Source organism: Bos taurus, chromosome 1 (genome assembly GCF_002263795.3).
Source record: "Bos taurus isolate L1 Dominette 01449 registration number 42190680 breed Hereford chromosome 1, ARS-UCD2.0, whole genome shotgun sequence".
NCBI lineage: Eukaryota > Metazoa > Chordata > Mammalia > Artiodactyla > Bovidae > Bos > Bos taurus.
In genome coordinates this window covers 152,140,855-152,165,190 of record NC_037328.1, presented here as the reverse complement: position 1 = coordinate 152,165,190, position 24,336 = coordinate 152,140,855, and the positions used below count along the sequence as shown (strand labels likewise).

General features: G+C 43.9%; 1 protein-coding gene across 1 annotated transcript in view; it reads left to right on the top strand.

Annotated features, from left to right (window-relative positions):
• Positions 1–24,336, top strand: part of LOC112448102 (collagen alpha-4(VI) chain) — a 147,169-nt gene that overhangs the window by 18,446 nt on the left and 104,387 nt on the right. The window contains exons 3-4 of the mRNA XM_024997177.2: positions 17,187–17,732; positions 18,078–18,632. Coding sequence (XP_024852945.1) covers positions 17,187–17,732; positions 18,078–18,632 — 1,101 coding nt within the window. The remainder of the gene's footprint in view (positions 1–17,186; positions 17,733–18,077; positions 18,633–24,336) is intronic.

The following is a 24,336-nucleotide window of genomic DNA, read 5'->3' as shown; positions in this document are numbered from 1 at the left end:
CACATATTGCTGAAGCTTGGCTTGGAGAATCTTGAGCATTACTTTACTTGCGTGTGAGATAAGTGCAATTGTGCAGTAGTTTGAGCATTCTTTGGCATTGCCTTTCTTAAGGATTGGAATGAAAACTGACCTTTTCCAGTCCTGTGGCCACTGCTGAGTTTTCCAAATTTGCTGGCATATTGAGTGCAGCACTTTCACAGCATCATCTTTTAGGATTTGAAATAGTTCAGCTGGAATTCTCTCACCTCAACTAGCTTTGTTCATAGAGATGCTTCCTAAGGCCCACTTGACTTCACATTCCAGGATGTCTGGCTCTAGGTGAGTGATCACACCATCGTAATTCTGGGTCGTGAAGGTCTTTTTTTGTACAGTTCTTCTGTGTATTCTTGCCACCTCTTCTTAATATCTTCTGCTTCTGTTAGGTCCATATCATTTTTATTGTCATAAGATTGGTAGTTTTCCTGAGTTCTGAGGACACCTCTGTAATTTTTTTTGCAGTCATTTTAACTTTGGGGACTTTTCCAGATGAATCATCAAGAGAAGATTGTTTGAGTACCCTGAAGCTACCACTGAGACAATATTGAGTTTTAAATATTCAAAAACAATTATACAGGCTGTTATTTGTTGGGGAAAAACGTGGAGCTCTCAAACTTCCCCTGGACTCTGACTCCTCTCAGTGTGAGCAGAGGCTGAGATAATGAATTTTCTCTGCTTCAAAGACCTTAAAAGTGATGAAGATTGAGTAGGTCAAAAAGTAAAAATGTATGAAAATGTAATAAGTCTCTCAAATTGCAATGTGATGAAACCAACACTTCTTTGCTTGAAAGATATTCTATAGCCATGAGGTTTCTCCTGGTTGGAAAGATCAGGGAAACACTTCCTGGCCTGTGTTTGATCTCTTCTGTAAAACCTTTTAGGGGGACAAACCAGGTAGCCGTCCCTGGAGCTCTCACTGAACCCTCACCTCTCAAGAGGATTGTAGTTTGGAGGGTCAAAGGGAAGGAAGCTTAAAGAACCCCAAGCTCATTTACTATTTTCCTTTTCAATAATTCTGACTTCACTTGATCATGATTAGGAAACTTGCCAGAGGTAAGACTCAGGACTCTAGAGGTGACAGATGAATTTGTTGTTCCTGAAGTACACCAAGCATCTCCAGCCCTTTTCTGCCTAACTTCTCTTGTGGGTTTTGCCCTTCTGTAACATGGGCTTTAAGTTTAATCTTCTTTAAGGCAGTCCAGGGTATGGACTGGGTGTCAGGGGACCTGGTTTCTAAACTGGTTCCTTGAACAGATTTACACAAGTTACTTGCGTTTCTAGGTCTTATTTCCCTTATCTGTAAGATGGATGAATTGAATTAATTATACTTGCACTACTAGCCTCGTGTGATTATTTAAACTAAAATTCAGTAAAATTTAAAATTTCGTTTCGGAGTCACAGTAGCTACTTTTCGAGTGCCAAACAGCCACACATACCTGGTGGCTGCAGTATGGCATTGCATGATCCTACAGGGTTATTCTAGCTCCAGACATTTCTGTTTCCCTGATTTGGTTTCATTCACGTTCCATGGTTGCATCTCTGCCGGTGATGTCTGCTGCCTCCCTCTTTCCCAAGCATTTCCTTCTTTGGACATTTTTTGGGTGGCTCCTCTATCACTCGGTGGTGGACCACCAAGCATAATGTGTGGCATCTGCCTTCACGGGGCCCACAGTCTAGTTGGGGAGATTGGCATTAATTGAATAAGCACACAAACGAATGTTGCATTATAAACCAGGATAAAAGAACACGAGTCCGTGCGGATGTACTATAGAAGAAAAGAAGAAGAAAAAAAGAAAAAGAAAAAAGAGGAAAAAGAAATCTGATGGAGGGAACAGCATTTTTTTAAGATGAAGTATCGTTGATTTACAGTGTTACAGTGGAGAACAGTATGCAGGATCCATAAAAAAACTAAAATACAGCTACCATATGATCCAGCAATCCCACTCCTGGGCACGTATCAGAGAAAAACAGCATTTGAAAAGACACATGCATGCCAGTGGTCGTTGTGGCACTATTTACAACAGCCAGGGCATGGTAACTATCAGAATGTCCATCCACAGATGAATGCATAAAGAGGACGTGCTTCGTGTATACCGTGAAATATTACTTAGCCAGAAAACGGAATGAATCGTCATTTGCAGCAACATGGATGGACCTGGAGATTATTATACTGAGTGAAGTCAGACTCTTGAGAAACCTGTATGCAGGTCAGGAAGCAACAGTTAGAACTGGACATGGAACACACTGGTTCCAAATAGGAAAAGGAGTACGTCAAGGCTGTATATTGTCACCCTGCTTATTTAACTTCTATGCAGAGTACATCATGAGAAATGCAGGGCTGGAAGAAGCACAAGCTGGAATCAAGATTGCCGGGAGACATATCAATAACCTCAGATATGCAGATGGCACCACCCTTATGGCAGAAAGTGAAGAGGAACTCAAAAGCCTCTTGATGAAAGTGAAAGTGGAGAGTGAAAAAGTTGGCTTAAAGCTCAACATTCAGAAAATGACGATCATGGTATCCAGTCCCATCACTTCATGGGAAATAGATGGGGAAACAGTGGAAACACTGTCAGACTTTATTTTGGGGGGCTCCAAAATCACTGCAGATAGTGAGTGCAGCCATGAAATTAAAAGACGCTTACTCCTTGGAAGGAAAGTTATGACCAACCTAGATAGCATATTCAAAAGCAGAGACATTACTTTGCCAACAAAGGTCCATCCAGTCAAGGCTATGGTTTTTCTAGTGGTCTTGTATGGATGTGAGAGTTGGACTGTGAAGAAAGCTGAGCACTGAAGAACTGATGCTTTTGAACTGTGGTGTTGGAGAAGACTCTTGAGAGTCCCTTGGCCTGCAAGGAGATTCAACCAGTCCATCCTAAAGGTAATCAGTCCTGGGTTTTCATTGGAAGGACTGATGCAGAAGCTGAAACTCCAATACTTTGGCCACCTCATGTGAAGACTTGACTCATTGGAAAAGACCCTGATGCTGGGAGGGATTGTGGGCAGGAGGAGAAGGGGACGACAGAGGATGAGATGGCTGGATGGCATTACTGACTCGATGGATGTGAGTGTGAGTGAACTCTGGGAGTTGGTGATGGACAGGGAGGCCTGGTGTGCTGGGATTCATGGGGTCGTGGGGAGTCGGACACAACTGAGAGACTAAACTGACTGACTGACTGACTGACTGAACTGAAGTCAGACAGAGAAAGACAAATATTATGATATTGCTTACATACAGAATCAAAAAAGAAAAAAACTTCTTTACAAAACAGAAACAGACTCACTGACCAGAGAAGGAACTTATGGGAGCAAGTGTGGGAGGAGGGAAGGACAGTTAAGGGGTTTGGGACTGATATGTACACACTGCTGTATTTAAAACAGATAACTAACAAGGACCTACTGTATAGCAGCAGGGAACTCTCTTGGTATTCTATAATAATGTACATGGGAAAAGAATTAGAAAAAGGGAAGATATATGCATATGTATAACTGAGTCACTTTGCTGTACACTGGAAACGAACACACTCTGTTACTAACACACACTGTTAATCAAACATACTCCAATATAGAGTAAAAATTAGGTGAAAAAAACATGATGGAGGTAATAGTATTCTTTAAAAAATTGAACTAGAGTTGATTTATAGTGTTGTGTTAGTTTCTGGCATATAGCAAAGTGATACAGTTATTCATATATGTGTATATATATATATATATGCCGGGAGCCAGTGAGGCATTCCACTCGTGACAAAGGTCATGAGGAAGGAGGCTCGGCATACGCAAAGGCGGGATCAAGCCTCAGGAGTCTCCCCGGATATTCTCAAGCATCTACCCCCAAAAAAACCAGAGTTTGCCTACTCTATTGCTTTGTGCTCTCACCTCTGACTTTAATGGGGGCTGTCCCCCACCACCATCTCACTCTCTCTGTCAAAGAGTTAACTTACAGGTCCAATTAATAAAGTTCCTGAGCAATTAGGAGTGTTTAAATCCAAACCCCTCAGATAGCTCTCTAACTCGCCTGACAAGTTTACCCGGGCTCCTACAGCTATGCATACGATTGTTTACAGTCTCCCAGCCTTGAGAGGAATGGGAAGCTTAAGATATTCAAATAGCTTAGAGCTTCTCAGAGAGTTAGAAACTGTCAGAATAAAACTAGTAAAAGATTTCATTGATGAGCCAATGCTTGTTGCCAAGTTTCCACATCCCCTGTATTGTATCCTTGAATGTGTATTAATTAATATAGTTGGTATGTAGAAAAAATAAGTAGTGGCCTTAGTGTTAGCAACTTTAGACCCTTAAGGTAATAAGTTCTTTCCTTTGTTGTAAACCCATTACACATCCGCCCTATAGGAATGCAATTTTATCTAACACTTTCAGAAGATGGCGCCAAACCTTAAAATAATTACTCTTAGAGAAAATAAGTCTTTGTCAAGAGTCATAAAATGTTAATAGGCCTTCTGGCCAGAAGATGATGTAAATCACCTAAACCATTTGAATACGATAAATTTGCAGGTTTTTGATAAGGATCAAAGACTGCTGACTTTGCATCCCCTATTATCCTCTATGTGTAACTTAGGGTATAAAAACCCCTGTTGAAAATAAAGCTATGGGCCTTGCTTGCCAAAGCTTGGTCTCCCCATGTCATTTTTCTCCTTAACTTCCAGCTGAGTCTCCATCTGGAGCGTGGAAATCCTCTGTGACCACTTATTTGCCTGGGCTTCTAAGACCCACTCGAGAAGGTGTCTAAGGTGGGGCACCTTTCACTATTCGAGAGGGCGCCTGCGGCCTCCGTGGTCAGAGCTAAGCTGGTGTCACAGGTTATATTGATTTTCTGCGTAAACCAAGCTACTCAGCTTCTTTTCTCCACTGAATTTTCCTACTGAGCCATCCTCATTCTATTACTCTTTATATCTCTAATTAACATTTGAATAGGTCGCCGAAGCCGTCTCTCCTTCAAATACCCTGGATCAGCCGGGGCTGGTCCCCGGCATATATATATATTCTTCTTAGATTATTTTCTATTATAGTTCGTCATAAGATATTGAATATAGTTCCCTGTGGTGTACAGCAGACCCTTGTTATATATTTTACATGTAGTAGAGTATCCTGAATATTCACTGGAAGGACTGATGCTGAAGCTGCAGCTCCAGTATTTTGGTTATTTGATGTGAACGGACAACTCATTGGAAAAGTCCCTGGTTCTGGGAAAGACTGAGGCCAGAAGGAGAAGAGGGTATCAGAGTTGAGGTGACTGGACAGCATTATTGATGGAATGAACATGAACTTGGGCAAACTCCGGGAGATGGTGAGGAACAGGGAGGCCGGGTGTGCTGCAGTCCATGGGGTCGCAGAGTTGGACACGACTGGGTGACTGAATGACAACAATGAAAGTGTATCTCTATCAATCCCAAGCTTCTAGTTTATCTCTCTCTCACCTTTCCCCTTTGATAAATTTGTTTTCACCATGGGGGCTGTGGTTCCCAGAGTTAGAGCTGGGTTTGGAAGAAGCAGCTGCAGGAGGCAGCTCTGAGTTTAGGGAGCCAAAGGGCAAATGTGAGTCATACCTGTGATAATGCCACGTGTCAAATGGGTTCAGCTTAAGTGGTGCCCAGAGAGTGTCTGGAGAAGGGCATGGAAACCCACTGCAGGATTCTTGCCTGGAGAATCCCATGGACAGAGGAGCCTGGTAGGCCTTTCAGTTTATGGGGTCACAAGTATTGGACACGACTTAGGGACGAAACCACCAGAGAGTGTCAGAAGTCAAAGGTGAAAAGCTGATGGCTCAGGGCAGCTTCTCTAGAAGCAGAGCTGGCGAGAGGGATTGGGCAAACATGTTCTTTTGAGGCAGGGCTCTTTAAGACCAACCTGTAAAGGAGTAAGAGGAGTGAGATAGGCAATTGGGGAGAAGCAGCCAAGCAAGGAGACAGCCCCCCATTAAATCAGACTGTGGCCTCAGCAGGGCACTGCCAGGGCATAAATGGCACCATGAATGGTTTCAGTTAAGGCTAGGAGCCCAGACACTTGTATCCCCACATGATCAAACATTGGCCACTTGGTGGGGGTGGCCCGATATAGCTTCCCAGGCGTCTCCAGATACGGCTGCTGCCTTCAGCCAGGGCAGGTCTCTGCACAAAGTCTCAGCTGGGAGCAGGTGATAGAAGCCCTTGAAGCAGCTGGGAAACCAGTGTGCCAGCTGGCAAAGGGGATGTAGGTGGGGGATTCCAGCAGCACCCCGGACTCCTAGAAAGCTGGTTTCCTTTATGAGCTTTAGGGGTTCCCTAGTGGCTCAGCTGGTAAAGAATCCGCCTGCAATGGGGGAGACCTGAGTTCGATTCCTGGGTTGGGAAGATCCCCTGGAGGAGGGAAAGGCTACCCACTCCAGTATTCTGGCCTGGAGAATTCCACGGACTGTATAATCCATGGGGTTGCAAAGATTTGGACAGGACTGAGCGACTTTCACTTCACAAGGGTTCAATGAAGGGCCGTGGTCAGGGGTCTAATGGAAGGGTCAAACGTCTGCTGGAATTAAACAGAGGGTGGCAGGGGAACAAAGGTAGCCAGTGGTCTTGAGGAAGCCAAGGAAGATGACGGTGCGTTGAGCCAGGTGCACATCAGCTGGTAACACAGAGCTGTTTGATGTAAAGGCAAGGAAGAGGGAGGCGGGGGAGATGTATTCCCAGCCATTCACAGCAGCCTTCCGTTTCACGGTATCTTATCCTGAGAGGCCTCTCTTCTGCAGCGTGCGGGGAAGCCTCTGCAGGGGACCTCGTGTTTCTGGTGGACCCCAGCGTCCACCCCAAGAACATGCACAGCGTGCGGAGCTTCTTGAACACCATGGTCCACGGCTTCAGTGTTAGCAGGGAGGTGGTCCACGTGGGGCTGGCCTGGTACGGCTACAGGCCTCAGTCCGAGTTCCTGCTGTCCCCCTATGCCCGCAAAGACTAGGTGCTGAGACACATCCAGAAGCTCCCCTTCACTCCTGGGGCCCGCAATTGATCAGGCCCTGCGGTTCCTGCTAGAGCACCACTTACAGGGAGCGGCCGGGAGCCGCGCGAGCCGGGGGATGGGGGTGGGGCGAGGTGGTCATCCGCGGCCGGTGGGGGACCGCGTGCGGGGGGCCGCCGGCGCCTTGAGGAGCGCGGCATCCCGCTCCACGCGGGGGGCATCGGGCCGCGCGTCCCGCCGAGCTCCGGGAGACTGCCAGCCGGCCCGCGGGACGTTTGTCACCCGTGTCCCCGACTGCGCAGGCCTGCGCCGGCTCAACCCGAAGCTGCGCCAGGACATCTGCGACACTTTGGCAAGCGCGGCGGCACCTGTGGGCCACACTTCTCCAGGTGCAAAGGCTTCCCCCCTTTATTTCTGATCCAGAAGTCAGGAAACTCCAAAGTTTTATGCCGTGTTCATCCCTCCCTCTTATCTCTTCCAATATGTCTGCATGTTGAATTAATCAACTGATTTTGATTGAAGTATATTTGATTTTTTTGGTGTTAGCTTCTGGTATATAGCAAAGGGTTTCAGATATATATACATACACATAATCTGCGAATCCCAAACTCCTAATTTATCCCTCCCCCGTCCCCTTCTTTGGTAACCATAAATTTGTTCTCTAAGTCTATGAGTCTGTTTCTGCTTTGTATATGAGTTCATTTGTATAATTTTTTTTAAAGATTCCACAAAGTGATATCATATGATATTTATCTTTCTCTCTCTGATTTATTTCCCTTAGTATGGTAATCTGTAGGTCTATCCATTTTGCTGCAAATGACATTATTCCATTCTTTTTTTTGACTGAGTAATATTTATCCTGCATCTGCAGGCAGATTCTCTACCACTAACGCCACCTGGGAAGCCCATTATGCATCTGCTTTATCCATTCATCTGTTGATAGACATTTAGGTTGCTTCTTTGTCTTGGGTATTGTAAATAGTGCTGCAGTGAACACTGGGGTACATGTATTCTTTAAAAATCAAATTTTATCTGGGTATTTTGCATGTTTAATTTTAATAGTAGAATTTCACAAAACCATCTACACTTTATGCTCTTTTCCAATCATTGACTAAAGACCTTTCAACTTTTTTTATATCTTGTGAACCTTATGATGGTTCTATATATAGACAACTGTAAGTTTGTTTTTGAAGACAAAAGTTTGTTCCTAGAATGATATTATTCCTAGATTAACTTACCCATATTGCCTGGATGGAGGCAGAGGAGGGGAGAGGGCCAGCGGATCCAGGAAGGTTGCTTAATTTGCTGCCAGTGTGTTATGTGCTGGTTAAGAGGGTGAATTGAGGGAAAAGAAAGATCTGGTTTTAAATCCCAGGTCTCTACTTTCTGGGCCATCTTAATCAAGTTACTTTATTTCTCTGAATTAAAAAAATTTTTCCTTAAAATGATAGTACCTGCTTTAGTTAGTAGTTGAAAGCATTAAAGAAAATTATGCAAATAAAAGTGCTTATAACAGTGCTTAATCCATCAGGGTTGTCTTGACCCAAGGCAAGGAGGTAAGCCTTCACATACTTTGGGCTAAACAACTCCAGTAGCTGAAGAGAAGTCCTCCACAGGGCTGTGTACAGAAACGATAAAAGGGGATTCAAGATACACGCACCTCTAAGTTCAGAGCAGCACTGTTTACAACAGCCAAGACACGGAAGGAGCCTAAATGACCATCGACAGATAGATGGCGTAAAGAAGATGTGGTGCTATGCAGTGCTATTAGCCATAAAAAAGAGTGAAACATGTATGGATGTGAGAGTTGGACTGTGAAGAAGGCTGAGCACCGGAGAATTGATGCTTTTGAACTGTGGTGTTGGAGAAGACTCTTGAGAGTGCCTTGGACTGCAAGGAGATCCAACCAGTCCATTCTGAAGGAGATCAGTCCTGGGTGTTCTTTGGAAGGAATGATGCTAAAGCTGAAACTCCAGTACTTTGGCCACCTCATGCAAAGAGTTGACTCATTGGAAAAGACTCTGATGCTGGGAGGGACTGGGGGCAGGAGGAGAAGGGGACGACAGAGGATGAGATGGCTGAATGGCATCACTGACTCGATGGACGTGAGTGTGAGTGAACTCTGGGAGTTGGTGATGGACAGGGAGGCCTGGTGTGCTGGGATTCATGGGGTCATGGGGAGTCGGACACAACTGAGCGACTAAACTGACTGACTGACTGAACTGAAGTCAGACAGAGAAAGACAAATATTATGATATTGCTTACATACAGAATCAAAAAGAAAAAACTTCTTTACAAAACAGAAACAGACTCACTGACCAGAGAAGGAACTTATGGGGGCAAGTGTGGGAGGAGGGAAGGACAGTTAAGGGGTTTGGGACTGACATGTACACACTGCTGTATTTAAAACAGATAACTAACAAGGACCTACTGTATAGCAGCAGGGAACTCTCTTGGTATTCTATAATAACGTACATGGGAAAAGAATTAACAAAAGAGCAGATATATGCATATGTATAACTGAGTCACTGCTGTACACTGGAAACTAACACACTCTGTTACTAACACACACTGTTAATCAAACATACTCCAATATAGAGTAAAAATTAGGTGAAAAAAACATGATGGAGGTAATAGTATTCTTTAAAAAATTGAACTAGAGTTGATTTATAGTGTTGTGTTGGTTTCTGGCATATAGCAAAGTGATACAGTTATTCATATATATGTATGTGTGTATATATATATATATATGCCGGGAGCCAGTGAGGCATTCCACTCGTGACAAAGGTCATGAGGAAGGAGGCTCAGCATACGCAAAGGAAGGATCAAGCCTCAGGAATTCCCCCCGGATATTCTAGAGCATCTACCCCCCAAAAAACCAGAGTCTGCCTACTTTATTGCTTTGTGCTCTCACCTCTGACTTTAATGGGGGCTGTCCCCCACCACCATCTCACTCTCTCTGTCAAAGAGTTAACTTACAGCTCCAATTAATAAAGTTCCTGAGCAATTAGGAGTGTTTAAATCCAAACCCCTCAAATAGCTCTCTAACTTGCCTGACAAGTTTACCCAGACTCCTACAGCTACGCATACGATTGTTTACAGTCTCCCAGCCTTGAGAGGCACGGGAAGCTTAAGATATTCAAATAGCTTAGAGCTTCTCAGAGAGTTAGAGACTGTCAGAATAAAACTAGTAAAAGATTTCATTGATGAGCCAATGCTTGTTGCCAAGTTTCCACATCCCCTGTATTGTATCCTTGAATGTGTATTAATTAATATAGTTGGTATGTAGAAAAAATAAGTAGTGGCCTTAGTGTTAGCAACTTTAGACCCTTAAGGTAATAAATTCTTTCCTTTGTTGTAAACCCATTACACATCCGCCCTATAGGAATGCAATTTTATCTAACACCTTCGGAAGATGGCGCCAAACCTTAAAATAATTACTCTTAGAGAAAATAAGTCTTTGTCAAGAGTCATAAAATGTTAATAGGCCTTCTGGCCAGAAGATGATGTAAGTCACCTAAACCATTTGAATACGATAAATTTGCAGGATAGAAACCCTGGTTTTTGATAAGGATCAAAGACTGCTGACTTTGCATCCCCTATTATCCTCTATGTGTAACTTAGGGTATAAAAGCCCCTGTTGAAAATAAAGCTATGGGCCTTGCCTGCCAAAGCTTGGTCTCCCCATGTCATTTTTCTCCTTAACTTCCAGCTGAGTCTCCATCTGGAGCGCGGAAATCCTCTGTGACCACTTATTTGCCTTGGCTTCTAAGACCCACTCGAGAAGGTGTCTAAGGTGGGGCACCTTCCGCTATTCGAGAGGGTGCCTGCAGCCTCCGTGGTCAGAGCTAAGCTGGTGTCACAGGTTATATTGATTTTCTGTGTAAACCAAGCTACTCAGCTTGTTTTCTCCACTGAATTTTCCTACTGAGCTATCCTCATTCTATTACTCTTTATATCTCTAATTAACATTTGAATAGGTCGCTGAAGCCGTCTCTCCTTCGAATACCCTGGATCAGCCGGAGCTGGTCCCCGGCATATATATATTCTTCTTAGATTATTTTCTATTATAGTTCATCATAAGATATTGAATATAGTTCCCTGTGGTGTACAGCAGGCCCTTGTTATATATTTTACATGTAGCAGAGTATCCTGAATATTCACTGAAAGGACTGATGCTGAAGCTGCAGCTCCAGTATTTTGGTTATTTGATGTGAACAGACAACTAATTGGAAAAGTCCCTGGTTCTGGGAAAGACTGAGGCCAGAAGGAGAAGAGGACATCAGAGTTGAGGTGACTGGACAGCATTACTGATGCAATGAACATGAACTTGGGCAAACTCCGGGAGATGGTGAGGGACAGGGAGGCCTGGTGTGCTGCAGTCCATGGGGTCGCAGAGTTGGACACGACTGGGTGACTGAACGACAACGATGAAAGTGTATCTCTATCAATCCCAAGCTTCTAGTTTATCTCTCTCTCACCTTTCCCCTTTGATAAATTTGTTTTCACCATGGGGGCTGTGGTTCCCAGAATTAGAGCTGGGTTTGGAAGAAGCAGCTGCAGGAGGCAGCTCTGAGTTTAGGGAGCCAAAGGGCAAATGTGAGTCATACCTGTGATAACGCCACGTGTCAAATGGGTTCAGTTTAAGTGGTGCCCAGAGAGTGTCTGGAGAAGGGCATGGAAACCCACTGCAGGATTCTTGCCTGGAGAATCCCATGGACAGAGGAGCCTGGTAGGCCTTTCAGTTTATGGGGTCACAAGTATCGGACACGACTTAGGGACGAAACCACCAGAAAGTGTCAGAAGTCAAAGGTGAAAAGCTGACGGCTCAGGGCAGCTTCTCTAGAAGCAGAGCTGGGGAGAGGGATTGGGCAAACGTGTTCTTTTGAGGCAGGGCTCTTTAAGACCAACCTGTAAAGGAGTAAGAGGAGTGAGATAGATAATCGGGGAGAAGCAGCCAAGCAAGGAGACAGCCCCCCATAAAGTCAGACCGTGGCCTCAGCAGGGCACTGCCAGGGCATAAATGGCACCATGAATGGTTTCAGTTAAGGCCAGGAGCCCAGACACTTGTATCCCCACATGATCAAACATTGGCCACTTGGTGGGGGTGGCCCGATATAGCTTCCCAGGCGTCTCCAGATACGGCTGCTGCCTTCAGCCAGGGGCAGGTCTCTGCACAAAGTCTCAGCTGGGAGCAGGTGATAGAAGCCCTTGAAGCAGCTGGGAAACCAGTGTGCCAGCTGGCAAAGGGGATGTAGGTGGGGGATTCCAGCAGCACCCCGTACTCCTAGAAAGCTGGTTTCCTTTATGAGTTTTAGGGGTTCCCTAGTGGCTCAGCTGGTAAAGAATCCGCCTGCAATGGGGGAGACCTGAGTTCGATTCCTGGGTTGGGAAGATCCCCTGGAGGAGGGAAAGGCTACCCACTCCAGTATTCTGGCCTGGAGAATTCCACGGACTGTATAGTCCATGGGGTTGCAAAGATTCGGACAGGACTGAGCGACTTCCACTTCACAAGGGTTCAATGAAGGGCCGTGGTCAGGGGTCTAATGGAAGGGTCAAACGTCTGCTGGAATTAAACAGAGGGTGGCAGGGGAACAAAGGTAGCCAGTGGTCCTGAAGCCAAGGAAGATGACGGTGCGTTGGGCCGGGTGCACATCAGCTGGTAACACAGAGCTGTTTGGTGTAAAGGCAAGGAAGAGGGAGGCGGGGGAGATGTATTCCCAGCCATTCACAGCAGCCTTCCGTTTCACGGTATCTTATCGTGAGAGGCCTCTCTTCTGCAGTGTGCGGGGACGCCTCTGCAGGGGACCTCGTGTTTCTGGTGGACCCCAGCGTCCACCCCAAGAACATGCACAGCGTGCGGAGCTTCTTGAACACCATGGTCCACGGCTTCAGTGTTAGCAGGGAGGTGGTCCACGTGGGGCTGGCCTGGTACGGCTACAGGCCTCAGTCCGAGTTCCTGCTGTCCCCCTATGCCCGCAAAGACTAGGTGCTGAGACACATCCAGAAGCTCCCCTTCACTCCTGGGGCCCGCAATTGATCAGGCCCTGCGGTTCCTGCTAGAGCACCACTTACAGGGAGCGGCCGGGAGCCGCGCGAGCCGGGGGATGGGGGTGGGGCGAGGTGGTCATCCGCGGCCGGTGGGGGACCGCGTGCGGGGGGCCGCCGGCGCCTTGAGGAGCGCGGCATCCCGCTCCACGCGGGGGGCATCGGGCCGCGCGTCCCGCCGAGCTCCGGGAGACCGCCAGCCGGCCCGCGGGACGTTTGTCACCCGTGTCCCCGACTGCGCAGGCCTGCGCCGGCTCAACCCGAAGCTGCGCCAGGACATCTGCGACACTTTGGCAAGCGCGGCGGCACCTGTGGGCCACACTTCTCCAGGTGCAAAGGCTTCCCCCCTTTATTTCTGATCCAGAAGTCAGGAAACTCCAAAGTTTTATGCCGTGTTCATCCCTCCCTCTTATCTCTTCCAATATGTCTGCATGTTGAATTAATCAACTGATTTTGATTGAAGTATATTTGATTTTTTTGGTGTTAGCTTCTGGTATATAGCAAAGGGTTTCAGATATATATACATACACATAATCTGCGAATCCCAAACTCCTAATTTATCCCTCCCCCGTCCCCTTCTTTGGTAACCATAAATTTGTTCTCTAAGTCTATGAGTCTGTTTCTGCTTTGTATATGAGTTCATTTGTATAATTTTTTTTAAAGATTCCACAAAGTGATATCATATGATATTTATCTTTCTCTCTCTGATTTATTTCCCTTAGTATGGTAATCTGTAGGTCTATCCATTTTGCTGCAAATGACATTATTCCATTCTTTTTTTTGACTGAGTAATATTTATCCTGCATCTGCAGGCAGATTCTCTACCACTAACGCCACCTGGGAAGCCCATTATGCATCTGCTTTATCCATTCATCTGTTGATAGACATTTAGGTTGCTTCTTTGTCTTGGGTATTGTAAATAGTGCTGCAGTGAACACTGGGGTACATGTATTCTTTAAAAATCAAATTTTATCTGGGTATTTTGCATGTTTAATTTTAATAGTAGAATTTCACAAAACCATCTACACTTTATGCTCTTTTCCAATCATTGACTAAAGACCTTTCAACTTTTTTATATCTTGTGAACCTTATGATGGTTCTATATATAGACAACTGTAAGTTTGTTTTTGAAGACAAAAGTTTGTTCCTAGAATGATATTATTCCTAGATTAACTTACCCATATTGCCTGGATGGAGGCAGAGGAGGGGAGAGGGCCAGCGGATCCAGGAAGGTTGCTTAATTTGCTGCCAGTGTGTTATGTGCTGGTTAAGAGGGTGAATTGAGGGAAAAGAAAGATCTGGTTTTAAATCCCAGGTCTCTACTTTCTGGGCCATCTTAATCAAGTTACTTTATTTCTCTGAATTAAAAAAATTTTTCCTTAAAATGATAGTACCTGCTTTAGTTAGTAGTTGAAAGCATTAAAGAAAATTATGCAAATAAAGTGCTTATAACAGTGCTTAATCCATCAGGGTTGTCTTGACCCAAGGCAAGGAGGTAAGCCTTCACATACTTTGGGCTAAACAACTCCAGTAGCTGAAGAGAAGTCCTCCACAGGGCTGTGTACAGAAACGATAAAAGGGGATTCAAGATACACGCACCTCTAAGTTCAGAGCAGCACTGTTTACAACAGCCAAGACACGGAAGGAGCCTAAATGACCATCGACAGATAGATGGCGTAAAGAAGATGTGGTGCTATGCAGTGCTATTAGCCATAAAAAAGAGTGAAACATGTATGGATGTGAGAGTTGGACTGTGAAGAAGGCTGAGCACCGGAGAATTGATGCTTTTGAACTGTGGTGTTGGAGAAGACTCTTGAGAGTGCCTTGGACTGCAAGGAGATCCAACCAGTCCATTCTGAAGGAGATCAGTCCTGGGTGTTCTTTGGAAGGAATGATGCTAAAGCTGAAACTCCAGTACTTTGGCCACCTCATGCAAAGAGTTGACTCATTGGAAAAGACTCTGATGCTGGGAGGGACTGGGGGCAGGAGGAGAAGGGGACGACAGAGGATGAGATGGCTGGATGGCATCACTGACTCGACGGACGTGAGTGTGAGTGAACTCTGGGAGTTGGTGATGGACAGGGAGGCCTGGTGTGCTGTGATTCATGGGGTCGCAAAGAGTCGGACATGACTGAGCGACTGAACTGAACTGAACTGAATAATGAGTGATGTTGAACATCTTTTCATGTGTTTATTAGCCATCTGTATGTCTTCTTTGGAGAAATGTCTGTTTAGTTCCTTTGCCCACTCTTTGATTGGGTTGTTTGTTTTTCTGGTATTGAGCTGCATGAGCTGCTTTTATATTTTGGAGATTCATTCTTTGTCAATTGCTTCATTTGCTATTTTTTCCCCCATTTTGAAGGCTGCCTTTTTACCTTGCTTATAGTTTCCTTCATTGTGCAAAAGCTTTTAAGTTTAATTAGGTCCCATTTGTTTATTTTTGTTTTCATTTCCATTACTCTGGGAAGTGGGTCATAGAGGATCTTGTTGTGATTTATGTCAGAGAATGTTCAGCCTATATTTTCCTCTAAGAGTTTTTTAGCTTCTGGTCTTACATTTAGATCTTTAATTCATTTTAAGTTTATTTTTGTGTATAGTGTTAGAAAATGTTCTAGTTGCTTTCTTTTACAGGTGGCTGACCAGTTTTCCCAGCACCACTTGTTAAAGAGATTGTCTTTCTCCATTGTATATTTTTGCCTGCTTTCTCAAAGATAAGGTGTCCATAGGTGCATGGATTTATCTCTGGGCTTTCTATTTTGTTCTGTTTATCTATATTCTTGTGTTTGTGCCAGTACCATACTGTCTTGATGACTGTAGCTTAGTAGTGTAGTCTGAAGTCAGGCAGGTTGATTCCTCAAGTTCCATTCTTCTTTCTCAAGATTACTTTGGCTATTTTAGGTTTTTTGCAGTACAGTAGAAACTAACACAACATTGTAAATCAACTATACTTCAAAAAAACCCACAAAGTTTTATATTAACTTTAACTAAATTTCCTAAAATGCACTCTCTTGCCCATGTATTTAAAAAGTTTAACTCACATAAGAAGCAGGAATATTGGATGCTGAGACAACCCATAGCTTCAAATTGTTGTTCATTCACCATATCGTGTCCAACTTTTTGTGATCCCATGGACTGCAGCATGCCAGGCTTCCCATCCCTCACCATCTCTTGGAGTTTGCCCAAGTTCATGTCCATTGAATCCGTGATGTCATCCAACCATATCATCCTTTGTCACCCTCTTCTCCCTCTGCCTTTAATCTTTCCTAGTATCAGGGTCTTTTCCAATGAGTCAGCTCTTTGCATCAGGTGGCCAAAGTATTGTACCTTCAGCTTCAGCATCAGTCCTTCTAATGAATATTCAGGGTTGATTTCCTTTAGGATTGACTGATTTGATCTCCTTTCTGTTCAAGGGACTCTCAAGAGTTTCTCTAGCACCACAGTTTGAAAGCATCAGTTCTTTGGTGCTCTGCCTTCATTATGGTCCAGCTCTCACATCTGTACATGACTACTGGAAAGACCATCACCTTGACTATATGGATCTTTGTCAGCAAAGTGGTGTCTTTGCTTTTTAACACACTGTCTAGTTTTGTCATAGCTTTCCTGCCATGTATATGCTGATATTTTACTTTTAGCTTGTTCTCAGTTTCCCCATTTGAGAAATGTCAAGCAATGTTTATCTCATGCCTTCATAAGCAGACTCTGAGATGAGGATATGAGCTATGGATGCAAGTGATTTATCTGGGAGTGGAGCTCTGGTGACACTGTTAGGGGAGTGGGGATGGAGAGAGGAAGGAGAGCCCACCAGCAATGGGCTGAGTTAGTGAGCAGGCTATTGCTGGAGGCATGGAGGTACCTGGGGCTTGGTTCTGCCAGAGACTCAGGGAGACTGCTGAGCTGTCCTCTGAGTGGTCCCACCCACAGGGCGAGGGAGCTGGAATATTTATCCATTACCCACTTCCAATCACGGGCTGCTGGCCACTCTCACTCACTCCCTTGCCTGCCCAGGGTATGGGCTGATCATGCTTCTGGCCAAGGAACACACACAGGCAGAGTCTCAGGCAGCAATGAGGGAGTGCCAGGGGATCGGGACCTGTAGCCTTGTCCCACGCCCTCTCCCATGCCATTCTGACGGCTTGCTGCTGCTTCTTCTTGCCTAGGCTGTGTGCACATCGAGAAGGCAGACATTTACTTCCTTATTGACGGGTCTGGCAGTACCCACCAAGACGACTTTCTCGCGATGAAGGTGTTCATGAATGAGGTGATAAAGATGTTCCACGTTGGACCGGACAGAGTCCAGTTTGGAGTCGTTCAGTACTCGGATGAAGTCAGTCCCCAGTTTACCCTCAGCCAGCACTCCAGTGTGGCAGGGCTGGAGGTAGCCGTTGACAGCATCCAGCAGAAGGGAGGGGGCACCAAGATGGGTGAGGCCCTGGGCAGCATGATCCAGGTCTTTGCAGACTCTGCTCGCAGCAACGTGCCTTGGTATCTCATTGTTGTCACTGACGGCCAATCTATGGACCCGGTGGCTGATGCTGCAGAGGCGCTGAGGGGCCATGGAGTCACCATTTATGCAGTTGGAGTCAGAGATGCTAATATTGCTGAGCTTCAAGAGATTGCTGAAGACAGAATGTTTTTCGTGCATGATTTTGAGTCCTTGAAGACCATCCAACAAGAAGTGGTACAAGACATCTGTTCCTTAGAGAGTAAGAATTTTTTTCTTCAATTTCAGTCTCTCTCTTCGAGTATATATGTGTAATCTATTTGAATAGGCTTCATTCTGGAACTGTGCATTCATAGGTCTAAAAGTATTGGATGAGCTAGAATAAACCAAGCTGGTTCATATGATAGATCTCTATCATATGGCCGTGTCTTATTTTGAGACTGATTTATGGTGGGTCACAGAAATTTATTTCCTTGACTTCCACTTCCACCCCCTTTATAAATATTTTCACGTTGTATATGTGTCACCCCAGACTCTCCCTGGGGACTTGTAATTAATTGTTTCAGACTCTGAGTAAATGTTCTGTCCTTCTCCTTTTCCCCTCCAGCCTGTAAGAATAGGAAAGCTGACATTATTTTCCTGATGGATGGTTCAGAATCCATCTCTCCAAAAGACTTTGAAAAGATGAAGGAATTCATGAAGCGAATGGTCAACCAGTCTAATATTGGTGCTGATGAGATTCAGATTGGCCTTCTGCAATTCAGCTCAGACCCCCAGGAAGAATTCAGGCTCAACCGGTACTCCTCAAAGGTGGACGTTCACAGAGCCATCTCAGACGTTAAGCAAATCAACGGTGGCACATACACTGGGAAAGCTCTGAACTTTACTCTGCCTTTTTTTGGGAGTTCAAGAGGAGGGAGGCCCAGTGTCCATCAGTATTTGATTGTGGTCACTGATGGGGTCTCCCGGGACAACGTAGCTTTACCAGCCAAGGCCCTGAGGGACAGAAACATAATTATTTTTGCCATTGGGGTGGGTGAAGTCAAATTCTCTCAGCTTTTGGAGATCACCAACGACCAGAGCAAAGTGTACTATGAAGAAAAATTTGAGTCTCTGCAAAATCTGGAGAAGGAAATTCTTTACCAGGTTTGCATTCCGCAAGGTGAGTGACAGAGGGCTTTTTAATTGATCCACAAGCCCTCGGTAGGCATCAGGGACCCGGTTGGCTATCTTAATAAAACTAATACTTATAGCCTTGTCCTGGGGAATCTTTTTTTTCCCCTAATTTATTTTATTGAGTATTGATTTACAATGTTGTGTTAATTTTTGCTGCACAGAAAAGTGATTTAGTTATACATATATGTATATATATATCTTCATATTCTTTTCCACTTATGGTTTGCCACAGGATATTGAATTAGTTCCCTATGCTATAATAGGACCTTGTTTATCTATTCTCTGTATACTGGTTTATATCTGCAAGGCCCCGACTCCCAATCCACCCCTTGCCCAATCCTCTCCAGTGGGCAACCAGAAGTCTGTCCTTTATGTCCGTGAGTCTGGTTCTGGTTTATAGATAAGTTCATTTTGTGTCATAGTTTAGATTTCACATAAGAGTGATATCAGATGGTATTTGTCTTTTTCTGTCTGACTTACTTCACTTGGTATGATAATTGCTAGATCCATCCACATGGCTGCAAATAGCATTATTTCATTCTTTTTGAGTAGCATTCCATTGTGGATGGTGTTTTTGTACAGGGCCTGGTCTGTGGACTTCCATAGGTTAAAACATTACATCTCCACATAACCCTGTTAATAATTAATTAATATACATTATCAATATTTTACAAGTGAGAAAACCAAGGCACAAAAATCAGGTTGTTTAGTCTAAGTGAATAGCAGAAATGAGATGTGAACTTAAGGCAGTCTGGTTCTAGAGTCTGTATACTAAATGCTGTTCTATATTGCCTTTTGGTATGGTATAACAGAGTACAACAGGACCTCTCAAACTTTAGCATGCATTTGAATAACCTGGAGAGCTTGTTAAAATGCAGTTTCTGATTCAGTAGGTTGGGGTGGGATTCTGCATTTGTAACAAGCTCCCACGTGATGCTGATCCTGCTGGTCTTCTAATCACGCTTTGAGTAGGGGGTTATATGGTACAGTGTGTGTGTGCATGCTGAGTCGCTTCAGTTGTGTCTGACTCTTTGAGACCCTGTGGACTGTAGCCCAGCAGGCTCCTCTGAGCATGGGATTATGCAAACAAGAATACTGGCATGTGTTGCCATACTCTCCTCCAGGGTATCTTCCCAACCCAGGGGTCGAATTTGCATCTCTTATGTCTCCTGCATTGGCACGTGGGTTCTTTATCACTAGTGACACCCGGGAAGCCCAAAGTAAAGTACAGTATGGTACAATACAGTATATAGTGTAGGATCATATGGAAGAATATATAATGGATGCATAAAGCCCAATAACCCTACATCAACCCCATGTGAGGCAGATGCTATTATTGAAAGGTTGTGACTGTGTGCTGTGAGCTACATCAGGATTCATGACCTCCGGAGGAGAGGATTTTGATCTGAAAGATAAGGCTTGATCACTCGAATCATTTGTGTGATAAAATTTTTTTAAAGTATAAAAAGGATAGAGGAAGCTCCTGACATAGACATCAGAAGAGGGCAGTACGAGTGCCCCCTTGCTAGTTTTTAGCGAGGAGTTATATATCTGTTAGCAAGTTGCTAATCAGATAAAGAAGCACCTCAAAACTGAGAGAATTGCATCAGGCGCCTCTCCCACAATATGCATTTTGAGATAGTATTGGCAGAAGGTGCGTCATCCCCAGTTGTAAAACAATTGACATGAATCTTAAAGAAAGGCAGATTTCCAAGCAAATGCATAGTTTCATTAACATCGCTTAAGAGAACATTCCCATGAGTAAGAGGTACTGGTCTGTTGAGCCGTTATTGGTTCAAGGTTTGAGTCTTAGGTGGAACAGATTTGAAGAAAGGCAGATTCCAAGGCAAATACATAATTCATTAACATAGCTTAAGAAAAACATTTCCATAAGAAAAACACTTTGGTTGGCTCAAGGTTTGAGGAAAGTTAAGTTCAGGCAGAACCATTCTATGACAACATAGAATTTAAAAGAAACCTCCTTTTAATTTTGTATAGAGAAAGAGAAAAAAAAACTCTGCCACTTACAGATTATTTCCTCCAGTTGGGGAGCCCTAGCCTTCTTACCTGTTGCCCTCTCTTTATGATACTCAATTTCCAGGTGAGAAAAATAAGAGAGAGGTTATGAAGCACAGATGGGAAATAATGGTGTCAGAGTTTGAACTTCCCAGCAGTTTGGTGTCAAAGCCAGAGCCAATTTTTTAGAGTATTAAATGAGTATTTTTGATTCTACTATCTCAAGAATCAATCCTAAAGGAAATCAACCCTGAATATTCATTGGAAGGACTGATGCTGAAGCTGAAGCTCCAGTACTTTGGCCATCTGATGTGAACAGCTGACTCATTAGAAAAGACCCTGATGCTGGGAAAGATGGAAGGCAAAGGAGAAGGGGATGACAGAGGATGAGATGGTTAGATAACATCACTGACTCAATGGACATGAGTCAGCAAACTCTGGGAGACAGTAAAGGACAGGGGAGTCTGGCATTCTATGCTGCTGTTGCTGCTGCTGCTGCTAAGTCTCTTCAGCCGTGTCTGACTCTGCATGACCCCATAGATGGCAGCCCACCAGGCTCCCCCATCCCTGGGATTCTCCAGGCAAGAACACTGGAGTGGGTTGCCATTGCCTTCTCTGTGGCATGCTATAGTCCATGGAATTGCAGAGTCTGACATAACTTAGCAACTGATCAAAGTGGCATGCTAATAGTCCATGGAGTTGTAGAGTCTGACGTGACTTAGCAACTGATCAACAACAAATCTCAAGAATACCACTACTTTGCAGTGCCTTTGGTAAATTCAGAAATAAACTGAGGGACTTCCCTGGTGGTCTGTGGTTAAGACTCCATACTCCCAGTGTAGGGGATCCAGGGTTTGATCCCTGGTCAGGAAGTAGATCCCATATCCCACAGCTAAGAGTTCTCAAGCCACAACTGAGACCTGGCCTTGCCAAATAAGTAAATGTTGAAAAGAAATCAATTGAAAAGAGTACATGTATAGAATTATCTTTTTAAAATGAGCATGGATTATGGAATGTCCTTAAACAGTCCAGTTCTTCAGGAACCAAAGTCCTATTTATTTTTGCTGTTGTTTGTTCTGTTTCATTTTTATTGTCTGTGATTATCCTGGAGAAGAGCAGAGGTACAGGATTCCAGCTTGTCTTCTCAGGTCATTTTGAGCCATTTAATAAATTAGGATTTGTAGTTATCTCCAGTTCTGTGTTAGCTGGTACTTTAATAATGGCTAAACCTAACTGATTCTAGAATTATAAAGCTGAATCAGACAAACTTTAGAGGTTCTCTGGTGAGAGTCAACCCTCTTTGTTAACAGGGAAAGAAAGTGCTCCCTGCATCACAGGGTAAAGCCCACTGAAAATGCTTCTGGGGAAAATGTAAATTAGAAATGTCAGAATAATATACCATACTCAGAAATTCTTTTTTTTTTTTTTCTGAATTCAGATCTGATATAGAAATGGGATTTACATCTGTGAAAACTCTTTATGGCAAACTTCAATTAGAGACTTAAAAATCAAAACAAAGCCAAGATGTTTTATATGGAAGGATGGGAGTAAGGCACATTCTGTCTTTTCAATTCCAGAAAGACATCTGGACAGCTCGCACAGAATGTGGCATTTAGGGGATTGAAACTCATGAGTCAGCCCTGGGTCCCAGGTCCCTGAGAAACTTAAGCCACTGTTGATGTCTATGTTAACTGGTGAAGGGTCCAATGTTTATTTATTTCCCTTGGAACTTCCTTCTCCCCTAATTTGCAGTTTTGTTTTCTGATTCTGGGCCAAATACTGCAGTTCATGCTGATCTAAAGAGAGAACGTCTTCATGTCCTGTCTGGCTTTGACAATCCAATGTCATGCTTGTTGTCAAGAAATAGTTAATAAGTAGCAGTCCTTTTGTGGTTGAGAAGTTACATTTTTAAGTTTGTACCCAAATTCTAATCCAAATGCGTTTGTAACCATTAACTTTTCCTCCTTAGTGAAATTTTGTAGATGGTCTTATTATGAGTGGGTAGGTGTAGCCAAAGCTGTGGTTTTTCCAGTAGTCATGTACGATGTGAGAGTTGGACTATAAAGAAAGCTGAGTGCCAAAGAGCTGATGCTTTTGAACTGTGGTGTTGAGAAGACTCTTTAGAGCCCCTTGGACTGCAAGGAGATCCAACCAGTCCATCCTAAAAGAAATCGTTCCTGAATATTCATTGGAAGGACTGCTCTAAAGCTGAAACTCCAATACTTTGGCCACCTGATGTGAAGAACTGACTCATTTGAAAAGACCCTGATCTTGGGAAAGATTGAGGGCAGGAGGAAAATGGGACGAAAGAAGATGAGATGGTTGGATGGGATCACTGACTCAGTGGACATGAGTTTGAGTAAACTCTGGGAGTTGGTGATGGACAGGGAGGCCTGGCATGCTGCAGTCCATGGGTTCGCAAAGAGTCAGACGTGACTGAGTGACTGAACTCAACTGAGCTGTAGCCTGAAAGATCAGTGGGCCTTCCAATTCTAGCTACACCCTTCTAGGAGGGCTTAAATATTTTCAGGTAGGACAAACATAAAATTGAGAGTGATAATCAGTCTTGATCTTTTCTAATATGCTTCTCTGAAACAAGGTGTCTGCATGGGTGATGAATGAAACTTCCAGGGCAGAAGGGAATAGTACAGCTTGTGCTGAAAGAGACTCAAGGCTGTTTTATATTTTGTCTTCATTCATTTGGGGAACATTTAATAAGCCTCTGTGTTACACACTGGGAAAGTAAGAAGACATAGTCTCTACCATGAGGGAATGTTTGTTCAGAGAGAGAGAAGGTCTTGTAAACTAATAGTGGATATACAGGGGCATTTAATAGCTCAACTCGAGGGCCTGGGGTCATGAATCACAGATGCTTTAGGGAGGGGGCTTTTGAACTTCAACTTGAAGGATATGTATGAGTTAACCAGATTAGAATGATGGGAATGGGAAAGGATACCTCGGGTGGAAGGAATAGGATGTGCAGAGGTTCTTTTGAAACAGGTCTTATATGAAACAGTATGTATGTATCAGTTAGTTTTTGCTGGGTAACAAGCCATCCCCCAAAGTAAACAACAAAAATTTGTCAATGAAAATAATCAATAATAAGAATAGAAATCTTTTCTGTTTTGTTTTCTTGTTTTTCCTTTGAGCCAAACTGAGGACTAGCCTGGAAGCCCACTTCCTAGATTACTCTGAGAAACTTCTCCAGAGAAATAGTTTTCAGTATAGTTTTATATTCTGTCAGAACAAAGAACATTAAACAAGTCAGGGTTATATTTCTTCTAAGTTTCAGAAAAAAAGGAACAGTCCAGCAAGTACACAGCAAATCAGCATGGCCTTGGCACTTGGGAAGGGTGCCTTATCATCAAAGGAGAATAAGCTTTGGCATTCCAGGAAGAGAGGCATTTAATCTTTATTTTTAACATGGATGTTCTTTACTTTTGGTTCCTTTTCTCTAATTATTGAAGCTGATGTACAATGTCTGTTTGTTGGCTACAAACAGGCTATTTTAGTTGGATAAAATTCAAGTTAACTCACGTGTAAGCCAGAAAGATTTCCCTATATCTCACACCACATTTCTTTCATCACACCATTATTTCACTTACATTTCTATGGGTTGGTTGGAGATTCTCCTTGCAGGACCAGATTGGTTGATAATCTTCTGGGGTGGGTTG